This window comes from Oryctolagus cuniculus, chromosome 5 (assembly GCF_964237555.1).
Source record: "Oryctolagus cuniculus chromosome 5, mOryCun1.1, whole genome shotgun sequence".
NCBI lineage: Eukaryota > Metazoa > Chordata > Mammalia > Lagomorpha > Leporidae > Oryctolagus > Oryctolagus cuniculus.
This window is the reverse complement of record NC_091436.1, coordinates 69,662,749-69,689,581: the sequence shown is the minus strand read 5'-3', so window position 1 is coordinate 69,689,581 and position 26,833 is coordinate 69,662,749. Positions and strand designations below refer to the sequence as shown.

The 26,833-nt window shown below is 36.3% G+C and overlaps 1 protein-coding gene and 1 pseudogene across 6 annotated transcripts in view; one reads left to right on the top strand and one right to left on the bottom strand.

Moving 5' to 3' along the window:
- Positions 1-26,833, top strand: part of GRIK2 (glutamate ionotropic receptor kainate type subunit 2) — a 733,451-nt gene that overhangs the window by 473,319 nt on the left and 233,299 nt on the right. For all 6 annotated transcript variants that reach the window (XR_011388963.1, XM_017345301.3, XM_051855437.2 and 3 more), the window contains one exon: positions 6,081-6,194. Coding sequence is in view for 5 of the 6 variants with exons in the window: in XM_017345301.3 (XP_017200790.1) it covers positions 6,081-6,194 (114 nt within the window). In the remaining variant the exon portion in view is untranslated. The remainder of the gene's footprint in view (positions 1-6,080; positions 6,195-26,833) is intronic.
- On the bottom strand, positions 2,898-3,969 carry LOC100337738 (small nuclear ribonucleoprotein-associated protein B-like; annotated as a pseudogene).

The window sequence follows — 26,833 nt, the reverse complement described above, 5'->3', positions numbered from 1 at the left end:
CACTCTGCCTGTCAAAAATAAAAAAAAAATTTTTTTCTATTTATTTGAAAGGCAGACAGAAAGACAGAGTGAGAGAGAAATACACAGAATTCCTCCTTCCTCTGGTTCACTCACTAAATGCTTGCAATATCCAGGGTTGGACGGGGCTAGGCTGAAGCCAAGAGGGAGGAACCCAATCCAGCTTTCTCATGTGAGTGTCTCAGGTTTAAATCACGTGCTACCACTGTTGGCTTCCATGGGACAAATCAGGAGGAGGGAAGATCTAGGAGCAAAACTGCAACTCTGAACTCAGGCATTCCAATATGAGAAACAGGTGCCTTAAGCAAAGTCTTAACTTCTACACCAAACGTTTTTTAATAATGGTTTTAAAAGTCACAAAAAGTTACAAATTTGTTTATTGAAGAAAAATGATCCATAATATACAAAGCAAAATAAAGAGAGGGAGTGGCAGTGTTCACAGCTCCCAGATTAAATGAACTAAGACAGAATCTGTGTCTGTGGTGATGCAATAGATGAAAGTAGTTAATTTGCATGCAATGTCATTTTAGAAGTAGGCAGGCAGATAGATTAAAATCAATTAGGTTTGTGAGCTGGAAGACCACGCCTTTGCCACGCCCCTGTGTGACCTCACACCCTACCTGAAACCTTCACCATGCCCCTGTGTGACCGCATACATTTACCTGGCCACACCTGGGTACCCACCAGCCAATCAGGTTAATTAACCACCCCCTTTGGAAGTGGGTTAAAAGCCTGGGATATGGTGTGTTCTGACCCTTCTCTTCTTCCCTGGCTTCTTGCCAGGAGGGGGCTGTCTGTAGCCCTGTACCTCCAGGGCTCGTGGCCTTTGGGCCACCTGCTCTAGGCTTCCTGGCCTACATGCTCCTCCACGTGGCTGGTTCCTGGTGCTCGGTATGAACCCAGATTTATCTCTCTCTTAAATAAAGCTCTCACTCTCCTATGCATATTTCTCACTAAATAAAAACCTAAAATGTAAAAAAAAAAAAAAGTCATTTAATTTTTTGGCTCCATGTTGGTTTTAGAATGTGATAGTGAAAGTTTAAATAAAAGTGGACAACACCTATTAGTGGGCTGAAATGTTTATTGACAATCTCCCAAATCATCACAGGAAAAGAAAGCTGTTGCCCAAAAATCTCAGAAGTAGAAAAGAGGTAATGAAGACCAAGCACTAGGAGCAGTAGCATAGTGGGTTAAGCTCCTGCCTGCGGCAGTGGCATCCTATATGGGCACCAGTTCATGTTCCAACTGCTCTTCTTCTGATTCAACTCTCATCTGATGGCCTGGCTAAACAGAGGAGGATGGCCAAGTTACTTGGGCCTCTGCACTCACCTGGGAGACTCAGAAGAAGCTTCTGGCTCCTGGCTTCAGCCTGGCCCAGCTCCAACCTTTGCTGCTATTTAGGGATGAATGACCTCTCTCTGTTCTCTGTCTCTACTTCTCTCTGTCTGTAACTTAGCCTATCAAATAAATAAGTGCATCTTAAAAAAAAAAAAAAGACCAAGCACTATGAAGTTGCTCTAAATATAAGGCATCTTCAAAAAGTTCATAGAAAATGTGTATTATGAAAAACTATGCATGGATTTCAACATTAACTTGTGCCAAAAGAAATTTATCTTTTTAAAAATTTATTCACTTATTTGTTTGAAAGGCAGAGTGACAGAGAACAGAGAGAATAATGAGCTGCTTATAAAGACATTCATAAAGTGAAAATGTAGACAGTGATTTATCAGCAAATACAAATAAAGGGAGCAAGAGGAGCATGATGAGTAGTAGATACTGGAATTTAGGTAAAAACAATCAATTTGAATGAAAATATAAATAAAGGTATAATGGTGATAAACCTTTGTAATATATCTTATTACATGAATCAAATTATTAAAAATAAAAGATGAGTTTTTGGAAAGGTAATTGTTGTTTTAGAACTATCATAAAAGGAAAACAATAAGTACAGCAATAATTATAATACTCTTAACAATGTGTGCTGACATTCTTATCAACTCATTATTTGTGCTCAGTGATTCTAATTCTCATAATATATATATTTTTGAGAGATATATTTATTTTATTTGAAAAGCAGAGTTACAGAGAGAGAGGAGAGGCAGAGAGAGAGAGAGAGAGAGAGAATCTTCCATCCCCTGGTTCACTCCTCTAATGGTCTTAATGTCTGGAGCTGGGCCAATCCAAAGCAGGAGCCAGGAGTTTCTTCTGGGTCTTCCACGTGGGTGTAGGAGCCCAAGCAATCGGACCATCTTCCACTGCTTTCCCAGGTACATTAGCAGGGAGCTGGATCGGAAGTGGAACAGCCAGTATTCAAACCAGCACCCATATGTGATGCAGGTGATGGCTTAACCCACACAGTGGCAGCCCCAGAATATAGTTTTTAAATAGTAAAATACATGGGCAAATATTTATAAATAAATGTATAAAGTAAAGCCTCGCAACAATGATAGCTAAATCCTAATATGTTCATATGATGTTCAATTCATATAGTCATTAAAATTACAGACTAGATTAATTTTTGATGTAGTGGAAAATTCACACAATGTATATAGGTAAGATGTACTTAATAACTGTTAGAATGATTACAGCATACTTATAAGCATGTTATGATTTCTTTTTCATTTATTCCTCACAAAGCAATATTGGTGGTTCAATCCATGTATCTATCTTATCAAATATTTTTTTGATAGATGAAAATGTTTTATTGCAGTTCAATTTTATAATTCTATTATATGAGGCTGTATATCAGATCAAATGTGTAGTAAAATATTTTATAGGGAAGCAGCTAAGATTAGGGCAATTTTTCCAAGGCAACCCTCTTGACTCTTAAGCACCCAATATATCAAAGATTTTTTCTAAAAACAAATAGATACATCAGGTGCATTTATGATATTCTCTTAAGAGTTTATTATAAACCAGTTTCATAGGCCACAAGGAAATAAAAGGACTATGTACAGCCTTACAGGACACAGGCAGGGAGCTGAGGAGGGCCAAGATGAGTCTAGGGCCTTGGTGGGCGCATTCCCGGGGGAGGGGGCCCTGTAAGGGAAACCAGACAATCCGGTGAGACTCCGCGAACAACAGCATAACAAACAGGTCTGTGGTAGCGTGGCCCTGGGGGATCGGGCCCACGCCTCTGTGGATCTACTTCCATAACTCTGTGGCCAGGGTCAAAGGAGGCCTCGCATCCCAGGGGGAGGGGGCCGCATCCTTGGAAGGGGCATGCCCATTGGAGTTCCTCGTCCAGGGGGAATTCCCATTGGGGGACCCATAGGAGGCCTCATACCAGGAGGTGGGCCCATCATGCCTGGAGGAGGTGCACCTCGGCCCATGGGTGGGGGAGGACCCGCACGGCCAGGTGGGTACTGGGTGGGGGCCCCTGCAATACTAGCTGTGGCAGCTGCTGCAGCGGCTGCAACAGTGCCTCTTCCTTGAGGGGTCATCACCTGTTGGGATGGCCCACCAACCCCGCGGACCGGGCCAGCAAGACCTGCGGGAGCCTGAGGCATGGGAACACTAGCTGGGATTCCTCTGCCAGCGGCCCTGCCAATCCCTGGGCCCCCAGCAGCTCCAGCAAGTGGTACTCGGGCAATGCCAGTATCTTTGGGAGGAGGACCCTCTACCGTCATGGAGACCAGGTTCTCCCCGCGCAGCAGCACCAGGCCGAGGACTCACTTCTCTTCCCTTTCTGCCTGTTTGGAGTTCTTCGGCTTGATCTTCCTGAACTCGTCACAGTCACAGAGGATCAAATTCACGTGCTTGTCAAAAGCCTTAAAGGTGCCGATGAAGATGCGGCCGTGCTGCAGGATGCACCTCATCCTGTAGTCGATGTGCTGCAGCATCTTGCTGCTCTTGCCCACCGTCATGTTGGCGGTTCTGATGGCTCAGATCCCCGCTGGATTCCCTTCCACCGAGGCCTAGACGCCAGCCAGCGGCCCGACTCCCGCCCTATCTTATCAAATATTTAACATTACTTTATTCCAAAAAGTATCCAAAATCCTACCTTATTTAATACTTTCAAATTGGGTTATCTGTCTTCCGTGTACAAGAGTATATTATTTATATTTATACGAGGAAGATAGTTGTAAACCTGAAGTGTCTGGCAAATAAGGATGCAGAGGCACCACACATAAAATGGTTCTTTAAGGTCTAAGTGTTTACATACATTAATCTCATTTTATAACTAAAAAATAGTGCATAAAAGACTTGATCAAATTACATAATAAAATACTAGTTCTAGAAATAGAAAAGAGAAACTGTTTTCTTCAGTTAATCTGTGATTCTTATCATTGATACAAAACAAAACAAAAACCATTGGTTTCAGTTTCCCCGATGCATAGAAAGCTTTGAATCATAATTTCTAGAATCTAGGAATATGCAAAATTTTATTTGTTTCAAAATTTTAAAACCATTGAAATCTGCAAAACTTTGTAATGTTATGCTAAGAAGCATGAGATTTACAAAGGGGAGAACTAATGTATGTGATTGTAGGAAATTATAGATTATTAAAACAAGATTTCAACCACAAATCCTCCATTCAAATAGTACTAGAAAAGCAACTGACAGATAATGATACTAGATAATTCTGTTCAGATAATGAGTGAATATTTGCTAAATTATTCTTCATTAATGCAAGCACAATGGTGAGCATTTGAACTAGAAGTTAAGATGCCACTTGGGATGCCCACATTCTATAATAGAGTGCCTGGGTTCGATACCGGGCTCTGTTCTTGATTCCAGCTTCTTGCTAATGTGTATTCTGGGAGTCATGAGATGATTGGACAAATATATGAGTCCCTCTCACCCATATGGCCGGTATTTGGAGATGAACCTGTGAGTGGGAGATATCTCTCTCTCTCTCTCTCTCCTTTTTTTAAAAAAAAACATATGTTTATTCATTTTTGTGTGAATCTGAAAGGCAGAGTGATAGAGGGAGGCAGGACACACATACACAAACATACACCAAACACAGAGGTTTATTTTATTTTATTTATTTTATTTTTAAATATTTTTTATTTATTTATTTGACAGGTAGAGTTATAGACAGTGAGAGTGAGAGACAGAGGTTTATTTTAAGGTAAACTAATAGTTATCATTTCCTTTGAGGAAAATCAATTGTATATTAGGCTAGGAGAACATGGAGGACACATTTGAGAAGCTGAGGGGAAAAGAACTGTTGATTTCATATCTACTTTTGTCTTTCTCTGTTTTCCTTTAGAGATGCATACTGTTATGTGATAGTGCAGTTGCGTAGGTGCTAACAAGGCAGCTGGCCTGTGTATTTGGGGGAATCTTGAACTTATATATGTCTTCCAGAGGCTTGTCTCTATTATCCCGTAGGCTGTGTTCAGTGGGTATAAAATGTCTGAACACTAAAAATGTACAAGCTAATCTTTCAGAAGGAATTAGTTAATTAAAACTCATATTAAATAAAGTATAAGAGGAAGCCTTGGGATGAGTTATCCAAAGAGATTTGTTATAATCTTTTGTTGTAATCTTTCTGAGAATATTTTAAAAGCTGCAAAGATATGTTTTAGAAGCACCAAGATAATTCTGGGTAAGATCATGCCTTACTGGGGTTATACGAGGTACCAGTCCATTCCTCCCTTATGCCTGCCTTTCTTTACCTGTTAATTTATCCTGGTTCCCCAGGTTTGGCTCTGTTTTTTAGCTTTGTCCATATAATATACATGTTTTCTTTATAATGTGTAGATGGATACATCCATTCCAGTAAAAGATATATTCTATTCATGAGCTTCTAGCCAGCTGTCAGGGTATCATCAAATGTGGTTTATCTTGGTGAATGAAAGTTTGAATGGAAAATTAAGCTCCCACACTGTCTGTAGAGGTGCAGAGGATCATTTTGCTCTTCAATGTCACACCTCAGTGGACACACTTCACAGAGCAGTGAATCATGTTTAAAACAAGCAGCCTTTACTTTAACGACATCAGATAATGCAGCGGAGGTGGATAATAAGTGTTAGCGGCTTTAACTTTCTCTTTCAGTACTTTTTCCCAGGTGCCTGATGGACAATTTATGAAATACATATGTTATTTTATAGATAGGAACTTGGGATCCTGCCAGTGGCCTGAATATGACAGAAAGTCAAAAGGGAAAGCCAGCCAACATCACAGATTCCTTATCCAATCGTTCTTTGATTGTTACCACCATTTTGGTAAGTATTCATTTTTCTATTAATTTTACATAAATTTATATAAGCATGGAAGTGCATATAAAGTGACATTATAATTGGAACACTAATAAACAGAATATTATGTATTTTACAGTTATTTAGCAATTACTGTATAATGAATGACTCAATGTTAATATAGTTATGGTTTTCATAGTCTTCAATGATATAAATTATATGAATATTTGGACTGTTTAAGTTAATTAATTATATAATTTTATATATTACTGGAAATCCTTATATTTTCATGGAATTAGTTACTATTGAAGAATTGTGAGTGTCAAGATTTGGAAAAATACTTGGACATGAGCTTTATGAATACAATTTTATTTTAACCTGGCTTTCAATTTCATTGTTTTCATCTTGGAGAAGCACTTTTACTTTACTAATATTTCCAATGAAATAGAATAGCAAGTGCTTTCTTAAGCCAGAAATATTTTCACCACCAATAGAATTCAGTTAATAGTGATGTTATATATTTTCCCCCCTTCTGATTATATATTTTCATTAGATTGTATAGTAATGTTTACTTATGCTATTTGCAAAGGAAAATTTGAATTTTAGGGTAAGCAAGGAGCTTATATATTATTTGGTCAGAATTCTACATATAGAAGTTTATCAATGTCCTTGTGTCTTTCCACATAGCCAGTAAGAATGTGAGATTAACCTAAAAAACAAACCACTACAATTCTTTGCATTTATACAGATTTACAGTAACGAATTAAGCCAGGATGAATTCATATTCTTGTCCATTTAGTAACAGCAAAATAGATCTGTAAGCATGTCAAAATAAAATAAATTAGGATAAAGACTTTTGATAATGCGACAAAACTGATAATCATGAAATGACAATGATGGAAGTCATAAGGATTTTTCTTTTTTTTTTTTTTTTGATAGCAGTAAATACTTGTTACCTATGTATCATATCCAAACTTGCAAGGCTCTGTTCAACTTAATTTTATCAATTCCTTTCTTTTCCAAAATAGCTCTCATATCTACCAACTCAACCCCATTCTTCTGACATTATGTTCTCACAGGACACTAATATAGTTCTCATGCTGGCCCATCTGGCAGTATGCACTGGTTCTCATTACCTGTGCTGGAATTACTGCAGTAACCATGTAGCCATTCATTCTGTTCATAACCTTATCCCTTAGTGACATACCCTTAACCTCACCACACAAATGTAATTCTGTCATTTATCTATTTCTCTAATTATAGAAATCTTTAGAAAATCCATGTAAACCATTAAAAGCCTGGAAATTGCAAGCTTTCTATAAGCTTGTCCTGTCCAACCTTTCTATCTTCACTTCTCTTTCCAGAAATCCATGTTTTAAATGACCCAGGGTAACCCATTAGCCTACTACTGTGATTGTGTAAGCTGTGTTACCTGTTTCTATGACATGTTTCTCTCCATTTCTAAGATTTTTTAAAAAATATTTGTCAATACTTAATATGATTTAGAATTAATGCTATGCTATTGTTTATGTGTGTATTCTTTCTAAAAACATCACTGAACATTGCCTAGAAGCACAGAAGTTGAGTATGTCTTTTTATATCACATGCACCTCTACATTGCTCAGAGAGTGAAGAATGCTAAGCAGAGGACATCTGCACCACAGCAATCTGACCCTTACACTCCTTTCTATGTCCTTCCTGGTACAAATTCCCAAATACATCACTTATTATGGATCCAAACATTTGATCAGTTCTTTTCATTTCTTTATGCAAATCCTACATATCTTTATAGACCTCTGTCAAATACTTATGTACTCTATGAACTCTCTTATCTGTCCATGCAATTGAGTGTGTTCTGGGAGGTAGAAGATTGTGCACTACATGTATCATAATATCTAATCATGATACTTCACTTGCTTTTTTTACTTTACATAATTTGCCCTTGTTTCCACCTGCATTTGACATGAGTTTGTATAAGGCTAAAAATAAAATTTTACACATTCCTCTCAGTGTCAGGAAAACTGCCTTAGGCATAGCAAGCAGTAAACAAATATTTGTCAGATTAAACTAAATAAATGGTAAATTAGAGGAAATAAAGAAACTTCAAATATCTGTATTTAAATATTTTCAAGTGTGCAGATTATCATAATCTTCTAGTGCAAGCAAAGCAGGTAATTAAGATTACTCATATAATTTCGCAATCTTGCTTAATTACTCAAGGTCATTTTGTAAGAAATATTCAGATATTTTCTAAATCATGAACAATATTACATCTATCTGCATATAAACTGTATTTAATTTAGATTTATTTCAGAGCCACCCATAAAGCTTTAAGAAAATAAACATACTTCATACCATATGAAACACTAGTTCTGGGTTTTGGATCTTGAACATCATTTTTTAAAGTACCACTAGTAATTCTGATCTATAACCAGGATTCACAAGTACTGCTTGGATAATTACTCCATATAACTGAAATGTAAGATCAACTGTGAAGCATGCACTAAGTATAAACTTTAATAATGAGGTTATTTATATTTTATAATGTGACACACTACTTATTTCTAAAAGATTCACATGTTCCTAAATGAATAAAAATGAGGGGGCTGGCATTGTGCTGCCAGCATCCCATGTCAGAGTGCTAGTTTAGAACCTCAGCTTTAGAACTCTGCCTCCAATCCAGCTTCCTGCTAATATGCCTGTAAAGGCAGTGGATGATGGCATAAGTACTTGAGCCTCTGCAACCCATGTGTGAGACCACAATGGAGTTCCTCATTCCTGATTTTGGATTCTCCCAAACTTGGCAGTTGAGGCCATTTCGGTAGTAAATCAGCAGATGGAAGATCACCCTCTTTGTCTCTCATGTCTCTCTTGCTGTGCCTCTCAAATAAATAAATAAATAAATAATTTTTTTTTTAAAAAAGAATAAAATAAAAGCACTTTATTTTTATCTTAGTTGAAAACAAAATATTTTAAGAAATATTCTGATTACCAAGTCTCCGGAATTTAGAAAAGAACAAATTAGAGAAGATTATTTGTGTAAGTTATTTGCTTGATGCAATTTACTAGTATTCATTTATATTTTTTATTAATATAAAGAAAACAGATTTCATGTATTACTTAGGTACAGCTCTAGGAAGATAATCATACTTCTTTCTCTCTTCTTTTCTCTCCCTCAATCCCCCTCTTTCCTTCCTTTCTTTTTTTTCTCTTTAATTTTTGCAAAGACATTATTTCAATCCACTCTGTAATCACAGACTTAGTTTAACACTAACCATAATATTTAACAAGTAAAATGCAGGAATACCACAGTTCCACAGGAGTACAAACAAGGGCTAACAACAACAATCATATCAGAAGATGTCTGTAGGATGTGAGCATTGAATTTATGGACTGGTTATTTTTTCCTTTTCTCTCTTAGAAAATCTCAGAGGAAATACTGACTATCTTATGAATAATGACATTTCTTACAATGTCTCTATTATGTGAATGAGTCAAAGAGAAGTTCATCTGTGAGTCTTGTTCAACAGTTTTATAGTGTGTCTCTTTTTAAAGTGAAGTATTCTGGAATTTAGCATTATCTGTGAGGTAATCACAATTCTATTTCTCATAAATTTTACTTATTGATTGACTCATTCATTTAATTTTATTTCTTCATTCTTTTCTTTAACAAATATATATTAAATTAGAATAACCTATCAGGCATTGCACTACGAGCTGTATTTTTCTGACCATAATAGACATTATCTATGTGGAAATTGGCAAGGATTCACATGGAGAATTCATATCCATAGATACAAGGATATGCACACACATACAAACACAAATACACACAATTGTGATTAGTATATAAGAAAAAAGTAAATGACATAATCTCTTTGTATTACAGGATAATACTGAGTTATACTGGGGATCAAGAGTGCGAGTCAAGTTAGGACTTTAAGTAGAATTGACAGATTAGGCCCAATGATTGAGAAGGAATTAACAAGGTAAAGAACATAAAAGAAGTATTCTAGGCAGAGAGAACAGCATGTGTCAGAGCCCTAACGCAGGATAGATCTTAGGAATTTTGCAAAACTGAAAACAGTCTATGCATTCTGCGGCTGAGTTCCTCAGCTTCATCCACTTACGAACATACGAACTTGGTTCACTGGAAAAAGCAAGATTTATTTCATTCCTGCTATTTGCCAGACATAGTTCAAAGCACTACACATTACTTTTCCCACTGAATTAACCTAACAACATTTTGAGCTTTATACCATTGTGCATACCATTTTAAAAGTGAGAAAGCTGATGTTCAGATTGATTGCCTAAGTAATCTACTCATGGTCACACCGCTAGAAAGTTTCACAATCAATCTGTTTTAACAACTTGAGCAACTGATACTATGTGAAATTTCTAGCTTCCCACTTTGGAAAAGCTGAGTAATTGCGCTTTGTGATCAAAATAATGCTTGACTTAGAATTATCTAAAGCAATGTTTAATATCCAGAAGTCCCACATAAACTAGGGCAATGTGATGCTATCATGGGTGTTTCCCCAAACACCAAGGCATTACCTACTATGGATGAGGATTTTGGAGTCTTTACTGGATGTGTTGCGTCTCTAGTTTCTGTTTTCTCCTAATTTAGCACTCAGTTTTCTTTCAGACTTTGTAACCCATAACCTCAGCTTCTCTGACACTTAAAACAGTATTCGAACATATATAATTTTTTTCTCTTTAGAATTGGAGTTATTTACAAGTGTAGTTCTTCCTACAGTTCAACAACACCACCTAAACCCAATACACTGTGTGGGTGCAACACATAGTACTGTTATGGAGTGAATTCACCTCAGAAACCATAAACACTCTTTTTAATGATTAATTTCTTTTTTAGTTTTGAATTAAAATTTATGATTTGGAAATTTACAGTTCTATACCTAGTGTTTCAGTCTACTCATGTCCTCTCTTCAATATTGTTGGTGATTTCCCATATTACCTCTTTGCTCTTTGAAATTAAATTGTTTATAAAATTCCCATGTTTCTTGTATTTTTAATCCTCAGTGGAACTAAAAATATCCACCTCAGAATCACATTTTCATTTATGATGATTTTATTTATTACATAGAGATTGCTGAAATGTAATAAATTCCTAGTCACCAAAAATAATAACAAAATACCAATTCTGGGCGAGCTAGAGAGTACTTTTAAGAATAACATGCAGTATAGCTTCAATTTATTATCTGGTCCTTTCATTGTTACTGCTATGGATTCTCTAGCTATGGAGACAATCAAATGACTGAATATTTATTGAAGTGCATATAGGGAATGGCTGTTTTCCCCCTGAATTCTTGATTTCCAATAGGTTTTCTCAGTTGACTCTAAATATGTTGAGTGTTTCCTACTGTGCTTCTCTGGGATAATAATTGATTTTAGTCCATCAAAAGATTACTAACATTTAAATGCCACTGTGCATGTTCTTTCCTTTGCTGACTAGTACCACTTTAGCATGCAAATAAGTGCACTAGTTTTTTTTTTTTTTCAGAAAAGCATTTACTGTCAAAGAGGTTCTTTCTTCTCAACTGCTTAGTGAATTTAACAAATGTGTTTTCACCTGTAACCTGTTCTTATTTTTTGTTCCCCAACACTCTGTGGAAGGTTGTATATGATAGTATCCAGTTTACTTGCTTAGGCTTGTAGAGCTTTTCTTGTCACAGTGCACAGATAAAGAGGCTTATCTGAGAGCAAACTCCCCAGGACAATGGAAAGGATCATGGCACAAAAGCCAAAAGTGACCAAATCTCCCCCTAAAAGGTTTTTCAGCTTCTTCAATAATACCAACAAAAGCAGATTTCTAGGGCTTCAAATCTGCTGCTGCAAAAGTTGTCTCTCTGATTCTTCTCTGTTCATTGTCATAGAAATACTGTCAAGTACCTAGTTCTTACTAGAGTTGCATAGCATTTGGGCTTGGAAACTCAGACACGCCAGCTTGACAAAGAAAAAACGTTTTCATCCGTAGAAACCTCTACACCATTTCTAAACAGTTTTATACCTGCATTGTGGAAATAGACCAAAATAATTTAAGGCAGATATAGTAGGTCTATACATGCAAGTACTGCCTTAATGTAATATGTGCGATGAGAGAGGCTCATTACAACACAAATCTCCTCAGACCTCATTCTTGCAAACAGCTTGTTCAAAGGCAGTCAAACCTTTTCTCATCATATTGTTATTCCTACTTCAAGGATTATGCTGGCACTGCATTTCTTTTATTCTTGCTCTGATAATTCAATGTATTTCAGTTAAAAAGTATCTCACATATTTTATAGACCTCCATATTAGCTAAATAAACTTAAATCTACTGATACTAGAAGTAATAGAGAAAGAAAGGGAAATATACAAAGAAAGTTATGAATTCTGATGTGAATTTAGATATAATTTAAACAATACTAGGGTTTAAGTCTTAAGCCTTCAAAGTTACCAGAACCTCAGTTTTTACACACAGATACACACACACAATTTTAGCTTCCTTCATCCTTCTTTATTTACTTTTATTTATTTTAAATTTTGTTCTTATTTACTGGCAAGGCAGAGTTGCAGAGAGAGAAGGAGTGGCAGAGTGGGAGAGGGAGAGACAGAGAGAGATGTTCCAACTATTTGTTCACTTCCCAAATGGCCGCAATGGCCAGTGCTGGGCCAACTGAATACAGAAGCCCAGAGCTGCTTCTTCCAGGTATCCCACATGGGTAAAGTGGCCCAAGCACTTGGGCCATCTTCTGCTGCTTCCTCAGGAGCATTATCAGGGAGCTTGATCAAAAGTGGAGCCGCCAGGTTTCTAACCAGCATCCATATGGGATGCCGGTGTCAGAGGCAGCAGCTTTACCCCCTGCGCCACAACACTGGCTCCTCTTCTGAATTTCTAATGTCTGATTATGGTTCCTTTCTATTCATGCAGGCCATAGAGTTATTTTCTTAGATGCCTTAGCTTCTTTGGAACCCTTATTCACAATTATGGTACTGAAAAAAAAAATTTTGGCTATTTCTACAACAGTTCAACAAAGAAGTGGGTCAATAAGCATTATGCATGACTGACATATTGTTTGTGGGTACTTTTGAATGAAGGATTATTTTTAGAATCTTCTTTGAGAGGCACCCTACCTCTGTGAAAGAATAAAGAAATGAGCACATTGACAAATCAGGAGTGAGGTTTCTTGGGGCATGTGTTGAATGAGACCAAAATCTATTGAGAGAGATGGATGATGACTTAAAGGTTAAAAGCGCAGAGGCAGGGGTGTTAGCATTGCTGCTGTATTTGATGTGGATATTGGGAAAAGAGATAATGTGCTCTATTTCATCAGTTATGAATGGAAATTTTGGCAATAACTTTCGTGCATTCAAATCTTGATTATTCATGTGAGAGGATAATAAATTAGATTCAAAGAGGAAATGCAGTTTGGAGATTAGCTAATAGGTGCAGTCTCCTTTCCCATCAAACCTTTTAATGGAATAGCAAAAATGGCACATTTGATTGATTTGAACTTCAGGTTGTTTTCCTCTTTACTCTCTTCACTTGTTAATTCAGCAAATGAAAAATTTAATGTCCAAAAGACAAATAACAGCAGTAATATACTGAAATCCAAGATCTCTCATCTAAACTGGCGATTCAGTCAAATAGAGGTCAACAGCATACCAGTTACTGATACTTGACAATATTTTCTTTACCCAAGTAGAAATATGCTATTCTTCTGACATTATTAAGTAACTTGCCTGAAATGTTGGTACCTAGCCCCCTACCAGCAAAATTCTTACTCTTTTTCTTGGAAGTTGACTTCAGCTGAATCACACAGTTATTATTTCTCTAGGATTCTTTGCAATTTCAGGTAAATAACTATTACTCTTCAGGAAGAAAGAAATTCTTCCTGCCTTTTCAAATCCTAGCAGATTTTCTGTAGTAAAAATAGAAACTTTACTTTGAAAGATAATTATGGCCAATAAAGACTTAGGTTTTTTTGTGTGCATTATGCTAATTCTCTGAAGTTATTCTTCTGAAAGAAAGTAAACATAGTTTGCAGCAACTAAGAATGTGATTAAGTATACTAAAGTATTTCTGTGTGTGTATCAGAATGTCCTGAAAAAGAAAGCCTTTGATTAATAGGCTTGCAAAGGAAGGAAGAAAGGAAGGAAGGAAGGAAGGAAGGAAGGCAAGCAAAAAGAAAGATTTTTTTCTAGATTGACTAAGAATGTACTTGAATTTTATAAAGAAAAAAAGTAGGGGTGAGCTTTATGGCACAACAGGTTAAGCTGCTGCTGTCCCACCTTTGTCTCACATCTAAATGCAGAATCATGACCTGGTTACTCTACTTCCCATCCTGCTAAAACATCCTACAAAGTAGGGAATGACAGCTCAAGTGCTTAGGCCCCTATGGAATGGAGTGCTGTGCTCTTGGCTTTGGTCTGATTCAGCTCTGGTTATTGATAGCATTTGGTGAGTGACCCTGTGGAAGTAAGATTTCTCTGGGAAGTGAACCAGTGGATGGAAGATATTGCTCTCTCTCTCGCCCGATCCTCACTCTTTGTGTTAATATGTGCGTAGGTATGTGCCACTCTATCAAGTAGTTTTAAATATATACAAAGATTTTTAAATAAAAGGTTAATGAGAAACATGGTTTATTACAATTGTATTAAGGTGTGCTACTGCTCCTGTCTGCTGCACTATAAATCCTAATCTCCATATTGTGATAGTTATTAATTTATATCCAGAAGGTTGTTATGAGAGTGTCTTTTTAATAGTTTTTTGAGATATAGAAGTGGGGTTGTTCCCAGGAAAAGTGTTTATATAAATGGTATCTTCATCAGTAGTTTTTGATCCTCACAAACTAGTATTCTTTAGCATTAACACTGTTTTTCTGATGCTAACTACTAGCCTTTTTCACTTGTTCCTACTGGTATTCTCACTTCAAATTGTGGGAACCTGTAGTGCACCAATGGCTTCTGATGTGAATGCAAACTAGAGATGGCAGAATTCAGACTATAGGAGCCACAGTGAATAGAGGAAATTGAAAGACTACAATTCAGACAATGGCAGGATCCTTCTAGCGCTATTGCAGTAAAAACACAGTATTTGCTGAAATGACAGAGGCTGAGAAAAAGAAATAAAATAACAATGCCCTGTCAACGAAGAAATAGCAATTCACCTGTTATTATTATTATTTATGTTTAACATTGCTTGTTGTTTTTGCTTATCATCTATTATAACTTCGAGCTGGATTTTTTTGGCATATCCAATTCAGTTTTTATGTATTTTTCCTGAGCATTTACAATAATATAAGAACAGAAAAGCAATAAAATATTAGTAGTATTAAGTTTATTGCCAATAATTTCCTTAAATATATGATCCTTTTCATTTTTGAGATGAAAATTTTGCTGCATATGTTTTTTAAATCTGTTTTTACTAAATAAATATAAATTTCCAAAGTACAACTTTTGGATTATAGCATCTTATTTCCTCATAACCTTTCTCCCACCTGCAACCATCGCATCTCCACTCAATCTCCCATCTCATTAATCAAGATTCATTTTCAATTACCTTTATATACAGAAGATCAACTTAGTATATACTAAGTAAAGATTTCAACAGTTTGCATCCACACAGAAACACAAAGAAAAAAGTACTGTTTGAGTACTAGTTAATACCGTTAATGCACACAGTACAACATATTAAGGTCAGAGATCCTACATGGGGAGTAAGTGCACAGTGACTCCTGTTGTTGATTTAACAATTGACGCTCTTATTTATGACTTTAGTAATTACCCGAGGCTCTTGTCATAGATGCCAAGGCTATGGAAGCTTCTTGAGTTCGCCAACTCCGATCTCATTTAGACAAGGTCATAGTCAAAGTGGAAGTTCTCTCCTCCCTTCAGAGAAAGGTACCTCCTTCTTTGACGGCCTGTTCTTTCCGCTGGGATCTCACTCACAGAGATCTTTCATTTAGGTCTTTTTTTTTTTTTTTTTTTTTTTTTTTTTGCTTTTGCGACAGTGTCTTGTCTTTCCATGCCTGAAACACTCTCATGGGCTTTTTAGCCAGATCCGAATGCCTTAATTCTAAGGCCAGAGTGCTGTTTAGGACATCTGCCATTCTATGAGTCTGCTGTGTATCCCGCTTCCCATGTTGGATCGTTCTCTCCCTTTTTTTTTTTTTAATTCTATCAGTTAGTATTTTCAGACACTAGTCTTGTTTATGTGATCCCTTTGACATTTAATCCTATCATTAGTATCAATTGTGAACTGAAATTGATCACTTGGACTAGTGAGATGGCATTGGTACATGCCACCTTGATGGGATTGAATTGGAATTCCCTGGTATGTTTCTAACTCTATCATGTGGGGCAAGTCAGGTTGAGAATGTGTCAAACTGTACATCTCCTTGCTCTCTTATTCCCACTCTTATATTTAACAGGGATCACTTTCCAGTTAAATTTAAACACCTAATAATAATTGTGTGTTAATTAAAGAGTTCAACCAATGGTGTTAAGTAAAAAAATACTAAAAGGAATAAAGTAGTAAGTTGTTCCTTGACAGTCAGGACGAGGGTTGATCAAGTCATTGTTTCTCATAGTGTCCATTTCACTTCAACAGGTTTCCTTTTAGGTGGTCAGTTAATTGTCACCGATTAGGGAGAACATATGATATTTGTCCCTTTGGGACTGGCTTATTGCACTCAGCATGATGTGTTCCAGATTCTTCCACTTTGTTGCAAATGGCCGGATTTCATTTTTTTCTGCTGTATAGTATTCTATAGAGTACATATCCCATAATTTCTTTATCTGGTCTTCTTTTGATGGGCATTTAGGTTGATTCCATGTCTTAGCTATTGTGAATTGGCTGCAATAAACATTGAGGTGCAGGCAGCTCTTTTATTTATCAATTTAATTTCCTTTGGATAAATTCCAAGGAGTGGGATGGCTGGGTTGTATGGTAGGGTATTATTCAGGTTTCTGAGGAATCTCCAAACTGACTTCCATAGTGGCTTTACCAGTTTGCATTCCCACCAACAGTAGGTTAGTGTCCCTTTTTCCCCACATCCTTGCCAGCATCTATTGTTGGTAGATTTCTGTATGTAAGCCATTCTAACTGGGGTGAGGTAAAACCTCATTGTGGTTTTGATTTGCATTTCCCTGATTGCAGGTGATCCTGAACATTTTTTCATGTGTCAGTTGGCCATTTGGATTTCCTCTTTTGAAAAATAAGACTTTTGAATGTGCACACTGCAAAGAAATCTTGAATATATGAAGTGGTGGGAGCTAATTATAATTTTCTCATTAAAATGTATACATGTATCAAAATATTACATTATACCCCATAAATATGTACAATTATTATTTGTCAATAAATACAAATAATCTAATAACAACAACAACAAAAATAATGCTAGATTCTCATTAAAGCTTGTCAGATTTTAAAACATTTTTCTCATGTTTGGTAATTAAACATAAATTAATCATTTATATATATGAAAAATCAGAATTTCTACGTTTACTTTGAATTAATAAAATGTGATTGACTAAATTAGCACTTAAATATGTCTTACTTCCTAATGTTGACATATAAAAATTCTATTTTTTAACCATTTTCCAAATTTGAGACTTAAAATTTCAGTCATGCTTATTAACAAAAATTTGTTGTGTAAAGTCTTTAAAATCCTTATTATTTATCACTATCATAATCAATGTTTTCATGAAATTTTGTTATATAATATAAATCTTGAAGCAATTTAGCATATTTTCTTGAAAAAAAAGCAATTGCTGTTTGTTTATGTAAAAATTATAACATGAGATTACTGGCTCCAGTTCTTGAATGGAGGTGTTTGGCCATGGCTTGATTTCTTATGTGACAGATGGCCTGGTATTCATGTGCCAGCTGTCAAGTCGATGATGAGGGCTAGACAGTTACTGTAGAAGAACTATTTGTAATGTTCCTGTTAACATCTAAAAACTACAGCAACAAAACAGCAAGAAGAAAATGAAGCTGATGAAACAAAACATAAGATTTCCCTTCGTTAGTAGCCTGGATTTTGTTTGTTTCAATAAGCACTCTATTTTTCATGTTACACAACTCTTCCAGTACTGATGTTTCTTTATATAAATTATGGTTTTAGCTTTGTAGTGCCAATAATTAGAATTATCTGCAAATCTATAATCAAAATACTGCCTAAGTGTTCATTATGGCAGCTATCCTTTTTAATACTGTAAAACATTTGCTTTCTCTTAACTTTACAATAAAATTTTCATTAAGATTCAGGAGAAAAAATAAAATATTAAAATATAATGACAATATTAACTTTATAAGAGGCTATATACCACAATTTTAGCAGAATACTCCCCGAATAGATTTTCCTAGGGGCTGACTGATGTGAGTTTGAGTTTTTATACCATAAATATCACAAAACACATTTTGAGCTGCAGCCCAGCCCCCTAATCATATTTCTTAATGAGTACCCATTCTTCATCAAACTTAAGCATGAAAATATATGAATTTATCTATTTCCTTGACTCTTCATTCCTGAGAGTTCCTGTGTGACAGAAAACTTTTATTAAATAAGTTTATATGCTTATGTCCTTTGTTATAGGGGCCTCAGCTATGAACCTAGGATCAGAAAAAAGCTTTTGTTCCCCTAATTCCCATGTGACTCTATTTTAAAGAATTAAAATTGGGTGTGGAATTCATCATTAAGAATAAGATAGCTTGGGCTGGCGCCACCACTCAATAGGCTAATCCTCTGCCTGCAGTACCAAGACCCAGGGTTCTAGTCCCGGTCAGGGCACTGGATTCTGTTCCGGTTGCTCTTCTTCCAGTCCAGCTCTCTGATGTGGCCCGGGAGTGCAGTGGAGGATGGCCCAAGTGCTTGTGCCCTGCACCCACATGGGAGACCAGGAGAAGCACCTGGCTCTTGACTTCGGATCAGCGTGGTGCTCCGGCTGCAGTGCACCAGCTTCAGCGGCCATCGAGGGGTGAACCAACGGAAAAGGAAGACCTTTCTCTCTGTCTCTCTCTCTCTCACTGTCCACTCTGCCTGTCTGTGGGGAGCAACCGAGACTAGACTACATTACTGGAACTGCTAAGACTAATTCTATGCATCTGATCTCCCACCATATGGCGCTGAGAGAGAGTAAATAACTTCCATACAGCTGCCTCACCAATTCGACTAACAAGCTGCAGGAGCTGATCCTGCCTTTGATTGGAGGAGAGCAGCGTGCTTGGCGTGTGGGCAGCAGAGCACAGATTGGTGGAAGAGGACTATAAAGGAGGAGAGAGACAACTTGCAGGAGGAACATCTGAGGAACCCCTGAGAGAGCCAGCAGGTGGTGTGCCGCTCCTCCGCAGAAGTGGGGGAAGCAGCGGGGGTGCCGCCCCTCCGTGGAGGCGGGGGAGGGGGAGCGGCAGCAAACCCGGGAAGGGCCAGGGAAAGAGAACAACACAGGGTCCGGTGTCATTCCTCCGCAAGTGGGGGAGCAACACCTGTCAAAAAAAAAAAAAAAAAAAAAAAGAATAAGATAGCTTGATCACCCAGTTCTTCTTTTTTTTTTTAACTTTTATTTAATGAATATAGATTTCCAAAGTACAGCTTATGGACTACATTGGCTTCCCCCACCTCAATGACTTCCCTCCCACCCGCAACCCTCCCCTTTCCCACTCCCTCTCCCCTTCTATTCACATCAAGATTCATTTTCGATTCTCTTTATATACAGAAGATCAGGTTAGCATACATTAAGTAAAGATTTCAACAGTTTGCACTCCCATAGAAACATAAAGTGAAAAATACTGTTTGAGTACTCGTTATAGCATTAAATCTCAATGTACAGCACATTAAGGACAGAGATCCTACATGAGGAGTAAGTGCACAGTGACTCCTGTTGTTGACTCTACAAATTGACACTCTTGTTTATGGCATCTGTGATCTCCCTATGCTCCAGTCATGAGATTCCAAGGCTATGGAAGCCTTTTGAGTTCTCCGACTCTTATCTTATTTAGACGAGGTCATAGTCAAAGTGGAAGTTATCTCCTCCCTTCAGAGAAAAGTACCTCCTTCTTTGAAGACCTGTTCTTTCCACTGGGATCTCACTCACAGAGATCTTTCACTTAGGTGTTTTTTTTTGTTTTGTTTTGTTTTTTTTTTTTTTTTTTTTTTTTTGCCAGAGTGTCTTGGCTTTCCATGCCTGAAATACTCTCATGGGCTTTTTAGCCAGATCCGAATGCCTTTAGGGCTGATTCTGAGGCCAGAGGATCACCCAGTTCTACCAAGGACAAAACACTATTGCAGTGATGTGATAGTGATACCACATACATCTCAACAATTTTGTGTGTGTGTTTGTGTCTGTTTATATATCACATTTTCTTCATCCACTTCATCTCTTGATGGAAATCTAGGTTAGTTCCATATCTTAGCTTTTGTGAATTAAACTGCTATTAACATGGGTGTATAGATCACTCCTTCATATGTTAATTTAATTTACTTTGGATAAATTTCCAGGAGTGCAATCACTAGTTCATATGGTAGATTAATTTTCAGGTTTCTAAGGAATCTACATACTGTCATCCATAATGGTTGTGCTAGTTTACCTTCCCACCAACAGATTAGTGTACATTTTACTCCACATCCTTACCTGCATTTGTTATTTTTTTTGACTTTTGCATGATAACCATCCTAACTGGAGTGCAGTGAAATCTTAATGTGGTTTTGATTTGCATTTCTCTGATAGTTAGTGATCCTGAGTATCTTTTGATGTGTCTGTTAGCCATTTATATTTCAGCCTTTGAAAAATGCCTGTTTATATCCATAGCTCATTTCTGAATTGGATAGTTTATTTTGTTGTTTTTGAGTATCTTGAGCTCCTTTATATAGTCTGAATATTAATTCATTATCAGATATATACTTTGCAAATATTTTCTCCCATTCTGTCAGTTGCCTCTTTTATTGAGTATTTCCTTTGCTGTGCAGAAGCTTCTTGGCTTTATACCATTTGTCTAAATTTCCTTTTATTGCTTGTGCTTCTGGGGTCTTATCCAAAAAGTCTGTGCATAGGCCAATGTCTTCGTTGTTTGAGTTCTGTTTTTCTCTAGCAATTTGATGGTTTTAGGTCTTAGGTTTAGATCTTTGATCAATTGTATGTTGATTTTTATATACTGATAGGAGTCATGATTTATATTGCTGCATATGGAGACATCATTCATTGAAGAGACTGTGCTTTCCTCAGGGAATGATTTAGCTAATTTGTCAAATGAGCTAAATAGTTGATTGTATCTGTGTGTATTAATTTCCGGGATTTCTAATCTGTTCCATTGGTCACTCTTTTTGAATCTGAATCCATCACTGACAGCCTGGTCTTTTTATTTTTTTCTTAACCATTTTGTTTTTGGAAATTATTTCTTAAGAAACATCAAGAACATACTTTATTTATTAGGTCATAGTTGATTGTATCTATGTGGATTAATTTCTGGGATTTCTAATCTGTTCCAATTGTTCTCTTTTTGAATCTGAATCCATCACTTGCAACCTGGTCTTTTTATTTTTTTCTTAACCATTTTGCTTTTGGAAATTATTTCTTAAGAAGTATCAAGATCATACTTTGTTTATTAGGTTGACAAAGAATTTCCTGATGCTATAGTCATGCCCTGTCTTGGTGCTTTTACATTTCGTGTAAGTTATCACATATTTTTCATATACGACTTTCTGTGCATGTCTAAATTCCATGCCTACAGCTTTTATCAAGACTATCTTTAGTCTTAGTTTCACTGTTTCCATTTTTTTAATATTTTCATTCACCCTCAGCACTACTTTGGAAGAGATTTAAAAAGCCAGTGACTTTTTTCTACCAATTCTTGAGCTGTAATTGGTTCAGGAATAGGAGTGTATTAGGTGAAGAGGTATATAAAATATTTCAAGCCACAGAGAAAATATGTCTTGAGAAACAGATGTGTGAGGTCAAAGTGTATGAATGAATAAAACTGTTCACTACTGATGGAATATAGAGCATTGAGGGAAGTGGTGACAAATGAGAGTACAGGCAAGCAACAGTTAACAAGGCACTTCCTTAAGTCTCATGAAAAAATCTCATTTTTATGGTTTTCACAATGATGCAATTTTGAAGGATATTAAATATGTGGACAACATGATCAATTTGGGATTTTAAAGAATCCCTTTCGGTGTTAGAAGTGGAATTGTGGTTCATGAAACAGGATTTGGTGAGGACAACCAAGAAGCTACTGCAATAGTGAAAACTTATGAAGTCTGAATTTTGGCAGTATCTAAAAAGGTTGGGGAAAGGAATAGAATTTGCACAATATATGTTAGAGAATGAGAAATATATAGATAGGAAATTGAGGTTTAAGAACAGGATAGATGTTGGGAAGACTTATTTTCCTGATAACAAATGAAATGGGATTAAGAAGGAAAAAGCAGAACTAAGGTAATACAAGATCAGTAAAATATTAAAAATACTGCATTTAATTTTCTTGTGGTATATGAGGTTACTTCAGTAAATTCAAAGAGAAATGGAATATCTCAATATACAAATCATAAACTAAGAACATCATAACTCAAAAATGTATTTAATACACCTAAACTACCTGGTATAATAGTTAGCAACACAGTACACTATAGATTTGTTTGCCTTTGTGATCACATGGCTGACTGGAAACTGATTCTCACTACCACCGCCTAGCATCATGAGAGAATATTGTACTGCAGATCCCTACCCTACAAACTCAAAATTCAGATACACACTACAGATTCTTCTGAGTGTGTACAACTTTTTCACTATCCTAAAGTTAAAAACTTATAAGTTGAACTTCTGAAAGTTAGGGATTGTCTTTACTTCTCTTCTGAATCAAAAAAAAGAGAAGAAAGAGAGAGATTTACCACACCTAACCTGGGAGTGTCACCTTTGGCACACCCTTATCCCTGAAGAACCAAACAGAGCTCTCTGGCCACACCCATCTCAAGCCTCTAAGCCTCCATCAAAAGCAGACAGTCCACTTAATACAGTCATAGTATAACAAGAAAAAAACACCACAGCAAGGGAAGAAGAATCCAAGGAATATCTCCACAATGCCAAGCAACAAACGCAGAAACCAAGGAAACAAGAAGAAGGAAGACATTATGATGCCCCCGAATGAACAAGACACCCCAAGCCAAGATTATGAAGATGATGAGATGGAAGAAATGAAAGATACAGATTTCAAAAAATTTATGGTAAGAACAATTAGAAGTTTTCAAAAACAAATGCTCGAGCTATGCAAATCCTTACTGGACAGGATAGGAAATCTCTCGTGAAAATGAAATCTTAAGGAGGAATCAAAATGAAACGTAGAAACTAGTAGAACAGGAAAGTGTGATAGTGAAGAGAAATCAAAATGAAATGAAGAACTCTATAGATAAAATGAAAAACACATTAGAGAGCCTTAAAAACAGAGTCAGTGAAGCAGAAGAGAAAATATCAGATTTAGAAGACAAAGAACAGGAAAGTATACAGTCAAGCCAAAGAAAAGAAGAGGAAATTAGAAATCTAAAAAGTATTGTTGGGAATCTACAGGATACTATTAAAAAACCCAACATTCAGTTTCTAGGAGTTCCTGAAGGCATGGAGAGAGAGAAAGGATTAGAAGGCCTTTTTAGTGAGATACTTGCAGAGAACTTCCCAGGTTTGGAGAAGGACAGAGACATCCTAGTACAGAAAGCTCATAGAACCCCTAATAAACACGACCAAAAGAGATCCTCACCATGGCACGTTGTAATCAAACTCACCACAGTGAAACACAAAGAAAACATTCTAAAATGTGTAAGAGAGAAATGTCAGATTTCTCTCAGAGGATCTCCAATTAAACTCATAGCAGACATCTCATCAGAAACCCTACAGGCTAGAAGGGAATGGTGAGATATAGCCCAGGTACTAAGAGAGAAAAACTGCCAGCCCAGACTATTATATCCTGCAAAGCTCTCATTTGTGAATGAAGGTGAAATAAAGACCTTTCATAGCAAACAGAAATTGAAAGAATTTGTCGCCATTCGTCCAGCCCCGCAAAAGATGCTTAAAGATGTTTTACACACACAAATACAGAAACACGGTCATCAATATGAAAGAAGGTAAACGAAGGAAACCTCACACCAGAAGATCACGGGAAGTTCAAAGCATATATTAGAAAATATCTTTGGGAAATGGCAGGGCAAAGTTAATACTTATCAATGGTCAAATTGAATGCTAATGGCCTGAACTGTCCAGTTAAAAGACACCGATTGGCTGATTGGGTTAAGGAACAAAACCCATCTCTTTGCTGCCTACAAGAAACACATCTTTCCAACAAAGATGCATACAAACTGAAAGTGAAAGGCTGGAAAAAGATATACCATGCCAACAGAAATGAAAAAAGAGTGGGCGTAGCCATCTTAATATCATACAAAATAAACTTGAATGCAAAAACTGTTAGGAGAGACAAAGAGGGGCACTATATAATGATTAAGGGATCAATTCAACAGGAAGATATAATGATTATCAATGTATATGCACCTAATTACAGGGCACCAGTTTATTTAAAAGATTTGTTAAGGGACTTATAGGGAGTCTTAGACTCCAATACAATAGTACTGGGGGATTTCAATACTCCATTCTCAGAAATAGGCAGATCAACTGGTAAGATCAACAAGGAAACAATAGTTTTAAATGACACCATAGCCCATATGGATCTAACAGATATCTACGGAACTTTTCATCCTACTACCCTTTTATTTAGACTTACTAGTCTCTTACACACATGGGAAAATTGTGTTTGCAAGGTGACAACCAGGAGATATTCAAGACTGGTAAATCTTAAATTATGTCAGGTATGCCAGGCTAATTTCACTTCCTGACAGATACCTGATCATCAGGTGCTTATCTCTGTCTTTTCAACTACAACCTGATTACTTGATATTGATTTCTAATTGCTTCTCTTGATTCAAGATTTGTCAGGTACTATTAGTGACAGGCTTTACCCTGACTCCAGTTAATCTGACCACATAAAGAAATGTTCAGATGTTTATCCCTGACAGAAAATTTATATGTTTTGCTTTATCTGTATAACTAAATAGAGTTTTGCCTAGAAATCCAAAATAATAGATGAGTACACAGGTTCCTCTTCACTGATCGGTCAAGTATTTTATTACGTGTACTTGTCATAAAGTGTATATATAGTATAATTAAGTAGGTTCCTAAATGAGAATTAATATTAACTTGAAACCTGTAATTTTTTTGTTATGAGCTCTGTTTCAGTTCTGTGTAGTAACTGACCAAAAAAATGAACAAACAAAAAACACCTCATAAATGGTTTTTTACAACCTTGCTTGAATAACTTATATTGAACAAACAAAATATTTTGACTATTTTATATGTGAACTCATAGGAAGAAATACCTTTTCCACAAAGATCTTTGGAAAACATTTCATATTATGTGGAGAACATTTTATGCTGCATTCAAATGTAATTAAAGGCAAAGGCCATAAAATATTTTCAAGTATGTCACAGCTTCATATCTGCAATAAAAACCTAAATTTGCATTTGCTTCTTTAATTTCTGCATTTACAATTGAAGTCAAGTATAATGGTTTTTAGGCAGCAAGAAAACAATCATTGCTTTCTTGATACAGTATCCACTTCCAATAACCAATAGCAATAGCATTCCATGACTACTATTTGGCTATTTCAGAATTTGAGTATTTGCTCCATAATCTGACAGATATGTCATATAGGTAGTGAAATACATGTTTAAAAAATACTTAGCTAATCAATATTACATTTCTTTATCATTGTGTATTTAATATGTTAAAGTGTACTGTGAAACTAATAAAGTGTTTGCAAATATGTAGTATTTACAGATATTTTAAAATATGCAATATATTTTCTTGAACATAAAACTGGCATTATTTGCCAGAATACATTATGGTGGAGTGCATGTGTTCCTGCAGTTATTTATGCTTGTATTTCATATTGAAGTGCATAGGTTTGAGTCCCTGCTCTGTTCCTAATTCCAGTTACTGCTAATATGTACTCTGAGTGACAGTGGATGATAGTTCAAGTACTTGGGTCCCTGCTAGCTATGTGGGAGAACTGGATTGAGTTCACATCCTCCAGCCTTGAGCTGGCCTAACAATGGATATCACGAATACTTGGTTAATGGACAAATGTATGCAATCTCTGTAATTCTGTCATTGTCTCCTCTTCTTTCTTGATGTCTCTGTCTCTCAAATAAATGAATAAGTAACACTTAAATGAAAGCACTATGGACAATACTATAATAGACTCTATAACAATTTAAAGGGAGAAAATCCCCCTAAACCCTTTTTGCAATGCCAATGTCACCTTAATTGATAAACCTGAAAAAGATACAACAGAGGAAGAGAACTCTAGATCATTACCTTGGTGAACATGGATGCAAAAATCTTCAACAAAATACTACCTAATCAAATTCAACAACACATCAGAAAGATCATTTACCCAGATGAAGTGTGATTTATCCCTGATATGCAGGAATGGTTTAACATCTGTTGATCAATAAATGTGATACAGCACATTAACAAACTGAAGAACAAAAACCATATAGTTATCTCAATAGATGCGAAACAAACATCTCATACAATACAACTTTCTTTCATGATGAAA